Source organism: Lachancea thermotolerans (genome assembly GCF_000142805.1).
Source record: "Lachancea thermotolerans CBS 6340 chromosome B complete sequence".
Taxonomy (NCBI): domain Eukaryota; kingdom Fungi; phylum Ascomycota; class Saccharomycetes; order Saccharomycetales; family Saccharomycetaceae; genus Lachancea; species Lachancea thermotolerans.
The window spans coordinates 834,065-850,361 of NC_013078.1; the positions used below are offsets into that span (position 1 = coordinate 834,065).

The 16,297-nt window shown below is 43.5% G+C and overlaps 5 protein-coding genes across 5 annotated transcripts, besides 1 other annotated feature; 2 read left to right on the forward strand and 3 right to left on the reverse strand.

Moving 5' to 3' along the window:
- Positions 1–19: 19 nt before the first annotated feature.
- Positions 20–281: a long terminal repeat.
- A 693-nt stretch (positions 282–974) lies between these two features.
- KLTH0B10032g (KLTH0B10032p) lies at positions 975–4,811 on the forward strand (the record flags this gene model as incomplete). The annotated part of the gene is made up of 1 exon (XM_002552175.1): positions 975–4,811. The coding sequence occupies one exon, from the start codon at positions 975–977 to the stop codon at positions 4,809–4,811; it is 3,837 nt and encodes a 1,278-aa protein (XP_002552221.1).
- A 290-nt stretch (positions 4,812–5,101) lies between these two features.
- KLTH0B10054g (allantoate permease family MFS transporter) lies at positions 5,102–6,613 on the reverse strand (the record flags this gene model as incomplete). Its single annotated transcript, XM_002552176.1, has 1 exon — positions 5,102–6,613. The coding sequence occupies one exon, from the start codon at positions 6,611–6,613 to the stop codon at positions 5,102–5,104; it is 1,512 nt and encodes a 503-aa protein (XP_002552222.1).
- Positions 6,614–6,959: 346 nt separating this feature from the next.
- On the forward strand, positions 6,960–9,026 carry KLTH0B10076g (KLTH0B10076p; the record flags this gene model as incomplete). Its single annotated transcript, XM_002552177.1, has 1 exon — positions 6,960–9,026. One exon carries the CDS (start codon positions 6,960–6,962, stop codon positions 9,024–9,026), a length of 2,067 nt encoding a protein of 688 aa, XP_002552223.1.
- A 228-nt stretch (positions 9,027–9,254) lies between these two features.
- KLTH0B10098g (KLTH0B10098p) lies at positions 9,255–10,058 on the reverse strand (the record flags this gene model as incomplete). Its single annotated transcript, XM_002552178.1, has 1 exon — positions 9,255–10,058. One exon carries the CDS (start codon positions 10,056–10,058, stop codon positions 9,255–9,257), a length of 804 nt encoding a protein of 267 aa, XP_002552224.1.
- A 3,253-nt stretch (positions 10,059–13,311) lies between these two features.
- Positions 13,312–15,018, reverse strand: KLTH0B10142g (MDR family MFS transporter; the record flags this gene model as incomplete). Its single annotated transcript, XM_002552179.1, has 1 exon — positions 13,312–15,018. One exon carries the CDS (start codon positions 15,016–15,018, stop codon positions 13,312–13,314), a length of 1,707 nt encoding a protein of 568 aa, XP_002552225.1.
- Between the last annotated feature and the right edge of the window lie 1,279 nt (positions 15,019–16,297).

Sequence of the window (16,297 nt, forward strand, 5' to 3'; positions counted from 1 at the left end):
CGAGAGTAAATACTGGGTATGTCATAAAACAATAATGGAACAAGGATATTCTGAGACAACGAAGGAACAACATCAGAGATAATGAGGAACACTAGAGATAATGAGGCTTGCTCTAGGTCTCCGGATCTATAACTATAAGTACTACTGCATCCAAGGCTCAGTATGAGATTAAGTAGAAGAAAAGGAAAAAGGATCCTCGGATAGAAGAATAATCGCGACCGTATAGAGGCTATTAACCGCCAACTTAATCATAATCCAGAAGCTCATAATAACCTACGACAGGGTAGTGCCATGAAACATAGAAGGAACTACAATAGAGATGATAAGGCTTGCTCTAAGCTTGCATATCTATAATTATAAGTACTACTAGGCCCAAGGCCTAACACGAGATTAAATAGAAGAAAAGGACAAGGATCTTTGGGAAGAATAACCTTATCATATTGAACTAACGAACCACTTACTTTATATAGTCCGGAGCCTCATAATAAGATACGACAGGTAGACATTGCTGGACGATGATCGCATTAGGCCCTGAGAAATTCGCAGGTTTGACTTCTTTCTTTTCTAGCTAATTATTCAAGGAGACTATCACCTGGGGCTTTCGCTTCTTGCCGCTCATATAAAATGGGAGTTTAACGTTTACCTATAAAACCGGCTAGAGCCTCAATTTAAAACGGGAGAATAAAGAGCCGCTTAAGTGTTTCTCAAGTAAGTCCAGTACGTTGGGCTCAATCGCGCCTATTCCAATGCTGTTGCGCCTCACGTAGCCCATTTGTTCTTTGGAATCATCTGTCACGATATGTAATCTGACCTTTTTCCTATCTCGTAAGCACTCTTTATGTCGGCGTTCAAGGGCCTGATTTCGCCGACGCAGAGATCGAAGCTAGAGGTAAAAGAACCTTATAAAAAGTGCAGCTAATCAACCTCTAGGCCACTCATGAATATCTGAAATAACCACCGATCTCTAATATAAGATGTCCAAAATCAGAATAGCTATTGACAGGGGCGGAACGTTCACCGACTGCATTGGTAACCCCGGGACTGGCAAACCCCAAGACGACGTCGTCATTAAGCTTCTCTCAGTTGACCCTAAAAACTATCCTGACGCTCCGCTTGAAGGTATAAGAAGGCTGCTGGAGATATTTCAGAAGAAGAAAATCTCAAGAGGTGTTCCGCTAGATTTGTCCGATGTTGAAAGTCTCAGAATGGGTACAACGCTCGCCACAAACTGTGCTCTCGAGAGAAATGGCGAGCGTTGCGTTTTTGTTACAACGAAAGGCTTTAAGGACTGCCTCCTCATCGGCGATCAAACACGGCCACGGATTTTCGAGCTGGCAATTAAACGGCCAGATCCGCTCTATGACGTTGTCATCGAGGTTGACGAAAGAGTAACCTTGGAGGACTTTTCCGAGGACCCGGAAAACGTGAAATCCCAGCCTAGTGCGAATGAAGGAGTTATTGTTGGTAAGAGTGGTGAGATAGTGCGGGTCCTGAGAAAACCTGACATTTCGACTCTCCGAACCGCCTTGGAGGCCGCTTTCGCCCAGGGCATTCGATCAGTAGGTATCGCGCTTCTTCACTCTTACACTTTCCCTGAACATGAAGAGCTAGTTGCTGCTTTAGCGTCTGAGATCGGCTTCACGCATGTCTCGTTGTCGTCGCAAGTCTCGCCAATGATCAAATACCTTCCCAGGGCAAACAGTGCTATCGCAGACGCTTATCTTACGCCCGTAATTCAAAAATACTTGAGCGGAATGCAAGCTGGCCTCATAAACACAGACAACACAAACATTCAGTTTATGCAGTCAGATGGGGGACTCGTCGAGGGCAGCAAGTTCTCGGGATTAAAATCAATTCTATCGGGCCCTGCGGGTGGGGTTGTTGGATACTCCGCCACTTGCTACGACCCTGTAACCAAGATTCCCCTGGTTGGTTTTGACATGGGCGGGACCTCCACCGACGTCAGCAGGTATGGAGACGGAAAACTTGATCATGTGTTCGAGACCACAACTGCTGGAATTGTTATCCAAAGTCCTCAGTTGGACATTAATACCGTAGCCGCAGGCGGGAGTTCTAGGTTATTTTGGGAAAACGGGCTGTTCAGGGTCGGTCCCGAATCTGCCACCGCAGATCCCGGTCCCGCGGCTTATCGTAAAGGCGGGCCATTGACAATCACAGATGCAAATCTGCTTTTAGGCCGACTTGTCCCCGAGTTTTTCCCCAAAATATTCGGCCCTAACGAAGACGAGTCTTTGGATATGGACATTACCAAAAAGAAGTTCGAAGAGCTAGCCGAAACGATTAACCGCGATCTGGGCACAAGATTCTCCACGGATCAAGTTGCATATGGGTTCATAAAAGTTGCTAACGAATCAATGGCTCGTCCTATTAGATCTCTTACTGAAGCTAAGGGTCATGTTATATCCAGCCATCAAATGGTCACATTTGGGGGAGCTGGCGGCCAGCATGCGGTTGCTGTTGCTGAGTCTTTAGGCATTGACACTGTTATAGCCCACCGCTACTCTTCGATCTTATCGGCTTATGGGATGTTCTTGGCTGACGTGGTTGAGGAAACCCAGGAACCATGCTCTCTTGTTTTAGAGAACACCAGCACTTGTATTAAAGTGGAAGAAAGGTTTGAAGCTATGACCGGAAAGGCTACCGACAGCTTACTAAAGCAGGGGTTTTCAGAGAAGGACCTATCCTTTGAGAAATATTTAAACTTGCGATACGAGGGGACTGAAACAAGCTTAATGGTCCTGAAAGATAAATCAAGCTGGAAATTCTCCCAGGACTTCGCGAAAGCACATAAAAGAGAATTCGGGTTTATTTTCAGTGACAGAAATATAATAGTTGATGATATTAGGATAAGAGCAGTGGCAAAGTCGCCCGTGCGCTCCCAAACATCCATCGAAGAAGAGCTTGCTAGATCACTTATATCTGAAATTGATGTTGAGAAGGAGGTCGCGTTTTACAAAGACGTGTTCTTTGACGATCGACGCATGAAAACCCCGGTGTTTCAAATCGACAACATGCCGGTAGGAAGCCGGATCAAGGGTCCTTGTATTCTCGCGGATGGCACTCAGACTAATATCATTCCATGTAATGCTACCGCAACCATTCTAAGCTCTCATATTGTTATCAAAATAACGTCACGATCTCAAGAAAGCGATACGAAGTTGGAGAACCGCGTGGACCCTGTTTTACTTTCTATCTTTAGCCACCGTTTCATGGACATTGCGGAGCAGATGGGAAACCAGCTGAGGAAAACATCAGTTTCAACTAACGTCAAAGAAAGGCTTGATTTCTCGTGCGCATTGTTTGATCCCGAGGGAAACCTCGTAGCGAATGCGCCGCACGTTCCTGTGCACCTTGGCTCTATGTCTACCTGCATATCTGCGCAGGCCAAGCTGTGGAAGAATAAATTGAAACCTGGGGACGTCTTAGTTACTAATCACCCCGAGATGGGCGGAACACACTTGCCTGATATAACAGTAATAACGCCTGCCTTCTCTGAAACCAGTGGCAAAATCATATTTTATGTTGCATCGCGAGCGCACCATGCCGACATAGGCGGTATTCTGCCTGGATCTGTACCACCTAACTCGAAAGAACTATACGAAGAGGGCGCGGCCATTTATTCTGAGTTGTTAGTCAAGGAAGGAAGGTTTGACGAAGAACTAGTCATAAAGCTCCTTGTGGACGACCCTGCTCAATATCCGGGCTGTTCTGGGTCTAGAAAAATCAGCGACAACATGAGTGACCTTAAAGCCCAAATCGCGGCTAATAATAAAGGTGTACAGCTGATAGCTAAGCTCATGACGGACTTTGGTTTTGATGTTATCGTCAAGTACATGCTGGCGATCCAAGAAAATGCATCATTCACGGTTAAACAGGTTCTCAAGCGCATGACAGAGCATTTTGGTGCAACAGAGTTCGCAGGCGAAGATTACATGGATGATGGTACCGTAATAAAACTGAGAGTTACCCTCGACACCAAAAAAGAAGAGTACGTTTTTGACTTTGAAGGGACTTCGCCTCAGGTCTACGGGAACCTAAATGCTCCAGAGGCAATCACTAACTCTGCCATCCTCTACTGTTTGCGATGTTTAGTTAACGAGGAGATTCCCCTAAATCAGGGCTGCCTCAAGCCTATCACTGTGAAGATCCCAAAAGGGTCAATTTTGAGCCCTACAAAGGGTGTCGCTGTAGTGGGGGGAAATGTTTTAACTTCCCAGAGAGTCACAGATGTTGTCCTGAAGACTTTCAAGGTTATGGCTGATTCTCAGGGAGACTGTAACAACTTTACTTTTGGAACAGGCGGTAAAGATAGTAATGGGAAAGTCAGCAGCGGTTTTGGATACTACGAAACCATATGTGGTGGCCACGGTGCCGGCGGTGATTCTTGGAGAGGCCCAGGATGGAACGGAGCTCACGCTGTTCACACTAACATGACAAATACAAGAATGACTGACGTCGAGATTTTTGAAAGACGATACCCAGTAATTTTGCGAGAGTTTTCTATTAGGGCTGGCTCTGGAGGGAAAGGGAAGTTTGCGGGTGGTAACGGTGTTGTTAGAGATATTTTGTTCCGCAAAGCAGTTCAAGCCTCTATCCTGTCAGAGCGTCGTGTGGTTCCTCCTCACGGATTTGACGGGGGCGAAGATGGCGAAAGAGGACTGAACCTATGGATCCGGGGGTCTTCGGGAGCCGTGATCAACATCGGAGCCAAAAACACGATCAGCGCTCAACCTGGAGACCGTGTTATCATTATGACGCCAGGTGGCGGTGGTTGGGGCCTGCCTGAATAGCGCGAGGCATGTAATATTGTGTTTTTAGTGTTATACAGTGGAGCTTGATATGTGCATTCTGAGATTGGAACAACGGTGCTTAAGGAAGCTTGATTCAATCCTTTCGGACCACGCGTATCATCAATAATTTTTATGTTTCTTACACTTTTCTGTGCCTTCACAATTTCAAAATTATGCGATCACATAGACATTCCATCTAAGACGAAGCGTTTCAGTGTTCATCGTGGATTGTAAAGCGCACAAGCTAGAAGTACAGTTTAAAGTAATATTCCATTATTTACTTAATCATTTCACAAGCAATATTTAAAGTCCAAAGCTTCGTCGCCAATTCTCTCCTTCTTTGTGTCCTTTTTGGTCCCCGCCAAAATCGCAGCTTTATCCTTGTTGAGCTTGACCAGCCAAGCTATCTGAACTGCTGTCAGAATATTGGAAAGAACAATACAGCCTAGGGAAAATGAGTTACCAAAGACATACGGTGACTTTGTGTAGACCTGTCCCACAATAGCGCCTGAAAGGTTTCCAAGAGTTTGGTTAAGTCCCAGAGCCGTTGCTCTCTTGTAATGAGGAGCAACGTTGTTGGTCAGCCACGTAATGTTTAGGCCCGTCCCAGTGTAAAGCGAGAATGTGATCAGGTAGCAGGCAAAGTATTTGACCGCGTTGTTGTCGACCGCGAGCAGGATGATATAGCCTGTCGCACCTAGTATGTTGTAACAGAAGAAGACTGGACCTCTGACCTGCAGACGGTCACTCACATAAGCAGATACCATGAACACAATGGCGGCAAGAATGTACACCGGCACGCTCATGTATTGAGCTTCGCGTGAACTGTAACCCAACCCCAACTTTAGGATCGCTGTGAGAAATGTACTGAAGCCGTAGAGGATAATGTCCTGGCAGAATTGGATTACAAAAGCGAAGTAAGTTTTGAAGTCTTTGAATGCCAGCCAGACTTGACCCCAGCTAAAGGCTGGATCCGCACCCATATATTGAATTCTTTGCTTCTCCCGGATTTGCATGAGGCTGAGCTCTCGCTCATTTAGAAACTTCATTTTGTCCAGGTTGTCTGGTAGCCCAAAAAATAGCCAGAAGGAGGCACAAACGGAAATCAGGCCTTCAATAATGTAGAGCCATCTCCAACCCTCAAGACCTCCTGCATTGTTCACGGAGGCCAGCCCAGTGGCAATGAGTCCGCCAAAAGCACCAGATAATGCAGATGATCCGAAGAAAAAGGCAATCCTTTTAGCTTGCTCCTTGGGCTTGTACATCATGGTGATCAGCAAGGTCATTGCAGGAAAGAAACCGCCCTCAAAAGTCCCTAGCAGAATTCTCGTTGCGAGCAAAGAGTGATAACTTTTGACAAAACCGCTTGAAAGTGTGATGACCGACCAACAGAATACCAAAATAGACATATAGTAGCGAGGTTTTGCGATCTTTAGTAGCCATACGGCTGGTAATTCTGCTGCGAGGTACGTGGAGTAAAACACAGAAACTGCATTGGAGTATTGATGGGAAGTTAGCCGCAAATCTTCTTTCATTCCGGAGGTGTAAGCGTTTCCAATGTTTGAACGATCCAAAGCTGAAAGGAAGTACATAAAAGCCAGCATTGGGAGCAGGCGCGTGTCTAACTTTCTTGTTAGTGCACTCTCATCTTGGGGATCAATGTAATACTCTTCCTCGATGACATGTTCGGCCAGTTCTTCTGAGAGCTCTGCATCGTCGTGAATCGAAACCTTGATGGGGTCTTTTGTTGCTACTGAGTGCGTTGTCTCCATCTGCACTGTCTTTACTAAGCCTATAGCCATAAGCTTGGTACTACTACAACCACTGGTGCTCTTTGCATTGCAACTTTATACTCCATGTGTCCCAAATCGGGATCTGTTCGAGCAAGCCCATTTCTACTATCTCTAGCGATCCCACGTCGGCATTTATGGGGTTGAAAAGACCGCCAAGCTCCTCAATCAATGCAACCGTGCTTATATAATAGAGTAACCACATGACTCAATTATTTATCTGGCTGTGCCAAACTGCTTGAATGGACTCTGAACCAGCAACTACACCAATACGACTGAGCTCTTCAAGTGAGTGAGCTCGGGGAACTGGAACGCAGAAGCCATCTCCAATGACGCCTCAATCGTGAGACTGAATCCAATGCCTCGCAAGAAGATGATGAAAGCTTGTATAAAATGCAAGCAACGCAAGAAAAAATGCTCGGGACAGCTCCCCTGCGATTACTGTGTTAAGATAGAGCAGCCTGGAGGATGTGAGTACCGCACGAGAACGAAATCCAAGGTGGTAAAAGTGACCGAACGATACATATCTTCATTAAAAAACAAGATTCGTGCCCTCGAAGCTGAACTAGCCAAGGCTTCTGAGGGCCCCGACAGCGAGGGCTGCCTGGAGGACGGAGCGACCTCGGCAGAAGTCAACCCCTTGATAGAGCCTGAGTTCAGGCTTACACCTGACCTAGACAGCCCAAAACAAGAAAGCTTGACGATCGGCTCAGTCGAGCACTGTGTTCAAGCGAGCCAACATTCAAAACAATTTTTGGGAATGTCCTCGTGTGTGCAATACTTAGCAAAGCTGAAGCAATCATTGGTAAACTCTTGCGGAAGCTCTACGGAGCATTTTGTAGCTACGGATGGCGGCTGGCCCCCAAATGATCTCGATATAAATCGAAGTTTCGTTGAGAACGTGGCAACAAAGGAACTTCCTGACCTAAGAAAAGCTAAAGAGCTTATTGAGATTGCTCATGAAATTATCGGCGCCGACTACATGTTTTTGGAGACCGGTTATTTTGAGGACACCGCACAACACCTCATTTGTAAGAACCCACCGCCACTTCAATCAGAGGCCATTATTGAATACACAACAGAGCTACTTAGACTTGTAGCACATCTCGCTCTGGGTTCACTTTTCGATAAAGAAAATGCTGAGTCAAGGTCTTTGGGATTAAAGTATCATAGAACCACGTTGCTACTCTATAGCGAGTTGGTGAAAACATATGATTGTGCTGCCAGTACATCGCTCATACTATCGCTATTGTATATGGCGTACTTCTCTTTGTCTTTGAACAAAGCTACCTCGGCGTTTGTTATGACAGGCAGTGCCATACGAACAATGTTTACGCTGGGCCTTCACAAAAGAACAAAAACTATTGTTGAAAACCGAGTTTTTTGGCTATGCTTTATCTACGATAGACTCTTGGCCGTTAGATTCGGGTTTCCTTTGATGATAGATGAACGCAATATCAACATTCCGCTTCTCACTGAGGTTGATGACAACTTGACAGCAGTCTCTCTGGACATCTACCACTTTGTTTCTCAGGTTCGTCTTGCAAAAATTACAACCCAAATCATCACGAAAATTTACACGCGAAACCCATACTCATTTCTTCATAACTGCCACGCAGTTCTAAAGCAGCTGAAAAATTGGTTTGAATCTTTGCCAGCAGAATTGAAGTTTGATTACAACGATATCAAAACTGCAACGACCCGATCGACCTTCAACCTCCATATCAATTATAATTATTCGATCATAATAGCTACTAGACCTGTCCTGCTCTACGTTTTCAACAGTATTCTCACGGAGAACCGAACCAAAGAGAAGATATATGAAGCGCGTCAACTTGAACTGATATCGGTGCTGCTGGAGTCATGTGTTCAAGCTGCAGAGATCCAAAGTCGAATATTGGCAAAGTTATATTATGACGGTAAGTTGGCCAATCGTTCGTTCTTAGATTGTCACTATATCTTTAGTGCAACAACCGTTCTTATTTTAACGGGCTACTGTTCGATGCTTTCAGGAGAATCCATTGCTTTTTCTGGAGATATTGAAGGCCTTTTTGATTTCATACAGCACAATCTCAAGATACTGCAGGGGCTCTCAGAGTACAACCTTGCCGCTAAAAACTTCAACAAGCAATTAACGGAGTTAATAGACATGATGAGCTCAGATGAGGTAGTAAAAGCTCTAGCAACAGGGCGTTCCCAGAATGACCCCACCTCTGTTGATTTTCAGCAGGCCGTTGCAAGTCCGCGTCCCATGTCACGAATTCTAAGGAAGAGGGGAAATAATCCGCCGAAAGATTTTGAAGAAATCGGCTACGTGGATCTTTCTCAGTTGGTCAACAATATGGACGCCGAATTTCGCTCAGGATCAACTACAGACTTGTTCTTAGATGAAGACTTCATGAATTATGCAAGTGGTTCCCTTTGAGGCTTCTGCATATGGATTTAAAGCCTAATAATCAAAATGTATGGCGCTCTTCAATGGCTTCACTTTTCTTTTCAAATGTATCTTCAAGATAATAGCTTACGCCATATATTCTCGGGAGAGGTGTACCTAAAGACGCTTGAGCGGTCCCGTTTATTTAGTTCACTTATTTCGCCATCAATTGCTAGTACGAAATATCTCCGCACTTGATTCAATGACAGTTAAGTTTTTCTAGCACCAATCTACATCTGTTGCATCTAATATAAGCATATGCCCAGGCGTATGGCCGATTACAGAACCTTCAATACGATCTCCGACTGTCGTAACTGCCAGTTGCGGTGTGACTCCGCACGCCCAGAACATTGGTATCTCTTGTTCACCAATGTCTATCGGGTCGCCATAGTCTGGCTTTTGGAGATCTTCTATTCCCAGGCGTTTTGCCCCGTCATAGCCCCAGTCGAGAGGTTCTCCATGCGTCTTTTTGAACTTTCTGGTTATTTCTCTCACGATTTCAACTTCCGTTAGTTTATAGGGTCTCATGCTTACCACGTAAGGGCATTGGTGAAAAATCCCGGCTGAGTCAAGGAACTTGGTAGTCCTAAACATGGACACGTTTTTATTGTAAAGGACATTTTTCGGCACAAGCCCGGCCTTTTCCAATGCATGTTCAAAAGTGAAGGAGCACCCTATAAGAAAACCAACATGGTCGCTGGACCATTCATTAACGCAATTGTTCTTTTGCTGCACGAGTTTGCCTCTTGAGTAGACGTTGTACCGTGGGAAATCGGTGCGGATATCAAACGTGCCCTGTTTAATGAGGCTGGCGTGATTTCTGAGAAATTGGGGCCCACCTTCAGTTTTTGAGAGAATTGGGCAGGCTACAGGGTTTCTGGTACAAAGATCTTCAAAACTTTCAGCTACACATTTGGGCAATATCAGCAAATTTGCTTGAATATACCCTGGCAACACGCCTGACGTCGGCCCAGTGTGAATTTCTTTACGACAAAGCTCTCTGAAGGACTCAGGATTTGACATAGTGTCCCTGAGGCTGCTAAGCAATGAACGTTTCAATGAGAAGTTATCTTACGCAAGTTCTAATATACATTACACTTATCTGGCGCTCTTAACTTTATCAATAAGGGGAAGGCATGGAAAAAAGCATAGAGGCGGCGATTTCGCAAGTAAAATTGCCGAAACCTTATTCAGCAAAGTAACAAGGGAGGCAAAAGAAACGGTACCCAAGCCTGCGTGAAGTTCAATAGCTTGCTAAAGCTTTTAAATGTGCATGTCATAAGTTAGCTCTTGACGAGTATTCGATGCCCACATAGTTCGGCTTGCGGGAAACACCCCAGACAAACTCTCTAGGCTGCTTCCCCCACGCAAATTCATTGAATTTCTTTGAATTTCTATAGTGCGCTTTTCAAATTTGGTACATGATGCGCATTTTGAAGACTACAAGGAGAGGCTGCTACGATCTTGGGTTGTTTTATTGAATGTTATGTCATCCTTTACATTTCTCCGAATCATGGTAGTTTGTCACTCAACCGCAATCCTCATGATATTAAGAAAATTTTAAGTTGGGAGAGATCAAAGCTGAACGTATGATTTCAGAGCTTAACTATACTGCCAAAAAGGCGCCGCGATAACACTTACATTTTCATTCCTAGTCCATCTTTATAGCATCTGTCTCGAATCTTGCATGTGACTAAAAGTTCACGTTGAAAAAGTCCGGCTGCGATCTAACATGCTTAATGGAAAGGTAGATTGGGTAAACGGCATGGAACGGAGCTCACTGGCAGGCATTGAGAATTCAAACGCCCTCCGATCTTAAACGGTCTTCAGAAATAGACTGATATGGACTTTATCTCAATGGGCAAAAAAACCCCTTTTTTTATGTTGGTGTGGCTCTAGGTTTAGGGCCCTCTGTATTTTCAGCAATAAGTCGCGAAAACTTTAAATTTGCACCATGTATAGCAACTTTTGTGTCGATGGTCCTTTGGTCGAAACATGCCGAAGTTGTCGGTGGGAATATTGAATGCTTACTCGAGAGCGTTGCGATGAGGCGGCCTGGGATAGACGCCCAGGAGTGGGACAAAGTTGCAGGAGATGTCAGTGAGCAATTATATGCCCTGAAAGCATGGAACAGCCCATACTGCGTTTACGATGGTGAGCATTGCTACCGCCTTTTATGAGAGATTGTGATGTTCCCTAACAATCAGATAGAGCTGCCGGATTGGCAATCCTTTGCCTTCGCGAAAACACGCCTCTTTACTAAACAGACGCTTCCGGAAGGCTGCTAAAGAAGACACTAGCTGCTTAATTGAAGCACGCAGTATTTATCAGCAATGCGTTCAACGCTGGTGGGGCAGCTTCATCAAAGGTAAAGAGGGTGAACTTGATACATCATCAAAGAATTGGCTGCCCAAGCACAAATATCGATGCAAATTGTTATGGTTGATCATGAGCTTCTCTGATGCAATTACTGATCTCAGAGAACCATCTGGGGTGGCTTTACTTATGGCCCACGCCATTATTTTCAGTATTTTGAGGAAAAGTTTGATTTGTCTGACCTTTTTTATCCAAGCCTTGATTTGTTTTGTGGCCTTTTGCGTTGCTCGAGTGCAGGAACTGTCAGAAGAGAACAAAATGAAACTTTGGGCTATCATTACTGACTTAGAACCAAAGCATGACGCCGCTGCTTGGGACGATATAGCTAGGCACATGAACCAAAATCTCAATTCTCACAAACCTAGCGACTTTCGCGGGCTCTTCTACGATGGCAAGGATTGTAAAAAGGCATTTCAAAAGTATTACTCATCGTCATTATTGGCGGCTGAAAATTACAAAGACTTCAAGCCGTACATTAAAGCGACCATTTGTGCAACTCAGGATCAATCAGCGACTTTATGTTAAGTTCTGGCAGGTAAGGTATCAAAATAGAATATTTCCAATTAGATTTAGCCGATAATGTCACAGACTTCACGTACAAAAAGCTGATAAAAGTATTGTACTTTGACTGGGGTTGATTCAGGTTGATATACGACCCACGACGGCTCAAGACATCGACGACAGCTCTATGAAATGTTAAGTACGAATTTAGTTGATAGCCTTGGCGATACCTTCAAAGAAGGGGTTACCTTTGGTTTGAGACTCGTAAGCTGCTACAAAAATGCTCGAAACTGGCACCCTTTGAGCCGGTATTAGTGAAACGATTTACAGTCACTCCATATTCACATTTAAATCAAACGGAACAGGATTTTATTATGAAAATATGTGAATTTCGGCCATAATTATATCAGTTCGACACAACACTGATAACGGTTCTCTTGATAATCTAAAATTCGGGCAATACACTAATTAGATACTTTCCATTTGTCAGACTCGCATAATGGCCCGTGCTCGTGCTACACAAACCATGACTTCCTGCTACGAGACAGCTCCACTCTAATGCGAAAATTTGGCGCTGTTGGCTTACTAACCCCAGGAGGCTTACACAAACTCGTGATGATAGCTAATGAAAACTTTCTTTTTGCCTATGTAGTTTTTCTGCACTTGCTTGGCGCCGAGATGTTGTCATTTTTCTAAATACAGTACTTGAGTATTCGAAACTAAAAGTTAAGAATTTTGGTTTTAGAAGCGGCTAGTGCTTGATTTAAAACTTGAGCTGTCTGGCAGAATGGCTTAAGGTTTGAAGTTAAATAATTGGTTTGTCTCTCCCTCCCCCTAGTATGAAGTAATTGTTTTGACTCAGAAATTTCAAAGAATCATTCATAAAAGAAGTCAGACTATGTGTCGGCATATGCTCTTCCAAAAGAACAGGAAAATACTCTATTTCATGTCGAACGTGACCGCTCACTGTTTAGTTTGCTTAATACGTAGATAATTAAAGCTTCCTAATCAAGTTATGCATAGAAGTTACGTTAAAGGATTTTAAGCCAACAAAAAATTCCATGTAATAAAGCACCTCATATGGAAAATACAATAAACGCCAGTAACCATTCTCTAAATTCATACGTCAGCTGCAAAATAATTTGATTTGTTCTCAATTCTAGTCTCTGCACGGCTTGGAAATACCGGCATTAAATTAAGACTTTCAAAGGCGCAAGGCTCTTCGTATATATCTAAGATGATCATACAATCAAAGGCGATTGGGGCCAGAAGAGATTTTTTGTACTCGAACTATGTTGAGCATTTGATTGAAAATAAAACCCAAGCCTTTTGTTAGGCACTGCCTTTCGGTTGGCTTGCGGTTTTATTTTGTCATCACTTTCGAAGGTAATTTCTCCCGCTACATAGCTATCTTCCGTTTAGAAACAAAAATGCTGCAAAGAAAAGCAATAGCCGATGACCCTAATGCCATCCAGAATGCGTTTTTTATCGAATCGCTCAAGATATACCCCATCTCGGAGCGGGGGCCGTCAAAATGGTCCATTCGATAAGATGCAATGCCATCCAGCCTGTCATATTCTTCGAGAGAAAGACCACCATGCTTCATCTTATTGTTCATAGACGTTGAAAATACCATGGTAGAGAGAATACTACCTAATGTAGTACCAAGAGATTTAAGTAGCGCATTCACGGATGTAGTTTCAAGTAAATCAGCTCCATAGGAGGGGTTGCCTTTGTCAAGCTGAACATGACACGCGATTAAAGCGGATGGCAACACGAATCCTAACGCAACTCCAGGAAGAATCAATACACCAATTTGAGTGTGTTTAGTAGATTTGTTATCAAGCAGCGTCATAAGGCCACCTCCCAAAACTCCCATTGCGCTACCAAAGACTAAAAGGGGCTTAATATGACCAGTTTTTTTTGTAAGGATTCCACTCGCAATAGAAAACACAACAGTAGATACTAGAATTGGAATAAGATGCAGGCCAGCTTTCCAAGCGGAAAATCCGTAAACAAGCTGGAAAAATTGGACGCTGTAAATCATTTGCACATTGTACGCAACTGTTGAGAAGAATCCAGTGAAATTTGAGAGTAAAATACTTCGATTAGACATTATTTCCCAGCTCAAAAGTGGCCTGAAACTGTCCTGTGTCTTTATTTGTTCAAACACTTTAAAGTCGTAAACCAAAGAAATTGCAATCAACAAAACTCCTATAATAATGAAAGAAATAACAATCCCTGAGTTCCAAGCGTGGGTTTGACCGCCAAAAGTCAAAGCCAAGAGGAAAAGCAGCCAGCCGGCAGTGAAAGAGATAAATGATAAGATATCAAAACCAAATAACAGCTGTTGTAGAACTTTTTTGGGCGATTTCTTGACCGGGTGAAAACTTGAAACCTTTTTGAATGTATTACCGAACTTCTCTAGCAAGTTTACCCCCTCTGGATTGTAGAAAAAAACAAATATTGCAATTGCTAGTCCACCAATGGGTAAGTTGATGTAAAAGCACCACCTCCATGTAACATGCGTAGTGAAGGCACCACCCAGAAAGGGTCCAACAATGGAGGCGACAGCAAAAGTACAATTAAGAAGTGACAAAACTAAAGGGCGAGATTTCTCGTCAACAAGCTGACACCCTATAACTAAACTCAGTGTTTGGAGGCCACTTCCGCCTATCCCTGCGACCACTCTACCAGCAATCAACATATTCATAGAGTTTGCAAGAGCAGATATCAGAGAGCCTGCTTCAAAAAGTATGATACAACTTACCACACTAATTCTGGGGCCAAGTACGGCAGACAGCCTAGCCCATAACAGGCTGAAAAGTGCATTAGGTAGAGAATAGCCTGTAACAATCCAACCGCTTTTGGTATAGTCCCCAAAAGTCTTGCACACAGTATCGATGATGGTCCCAACAATAAGGACATCCAATGCCGTTACAAACATGGACAGCCCAAGGGAAAACAAGCTCAAAAAGAGTTTAACTTTGTTTATTTTTGGTCTATCGAGTGTAATGCATCTTTTATGCTTAAGAGATAGATCATCGCTCTCACCAGATATCTTTCTGTCTCTATCAGAATGTATCCCAGTCTCTATATCAGACATTTTTAGCTTGCTTGAGGCTTGAACACAAAGACCCCCGCTGGGTTCCAAGGTTCTTCATATACTAAATAAATGCGTCGTTTGCTGGCCCTCTCATTTGAAGCACATGTAACTCTCAAAACATGGGTGCGTCTGCATCTTGGCGGAAAATACACATTCGTGATAAGCTTGCATTGGGATGTGTAACTCCGAAAGATATCAGAAACATCAAAATAAAGGCTTTCCAGACAGTAGAAAGCTTTTCTGCGCTTCTGATTTGCTTCTTACATAGTTGAACATCTACCATGAGCTGAAAGCACATTCCTCATACGCCTGGGCTGGAAACGGTCTGTTAGATAGCGTATGCTTGTTGGCAGGGTCTTTGCCTGTACCTAACACGGAGTTTTTTTTTCGTAACCTGGCTCTTCTTTTTGTTAGGTAAGCGTAGTCCCGTGGGGCTGATGCAAGGTGCATTCCTCGCAGATGAAAAGTGGCACTTTCACTGCACCCATTTTGCAATTTTTGAACCACTTTAACTAAAAATGCTTCAAAGAACCCCTGTGTCTCGCTTAAAGAGCTTCGTAGAGCAAATTAGGAAAACAGTTCACATTCAGCCACAATAACTTGTGATGGTGAAGGTGGAAAATCATCACAGATAGAGAGGTCAATGATCAAAACGCACTGGTTAGAAACATATGGAATAGGAAGTATGAAAGGTGCGGCGTTCTGCCTAGAGAACTTTTCCATTACTAATACCGAAACACTAATAACCTGTAGGTGTAATGTTGGGTTTATGGGCCAAAATAGATGTGCGAGGAATAACTTCAACACAACGGATACGCCTGTCAATATCGCATTTGCCAAAATATAATGGACCAATATCAAAGCATTCTGTTATTGTTTAGGATCTTCAATATTCGAAGTCAGTAATCCAAGGCACATTGTGCAGCATATCAGGTACAATAAAAACTTGATAAAAATCCGAATTCTATAAATATGTTTGGCATGTTGATTATTTGATGAGACCATTGCAACTGGGGCTTTTTTTGTGGCAATCCAAACCCCTATATCTTTGCATTTTCTTGGGTTTAGGGATTAGGTATCAGATAGCTGGACATGTATCAAAAAACTCAATAATTTGCAATTTGTTACCTCGTTTCGGGGCTTTGAAGCAGCTATCGGTATCTTGAAATAGATTAATGAATACTCTCAGATCGACCCATATACATCTAATAGACCTGTTACTGGAAACCTCAGTTTTTCAATCAGCAGTGTTTAGTAACAGACGCAAATTTCTATGGAG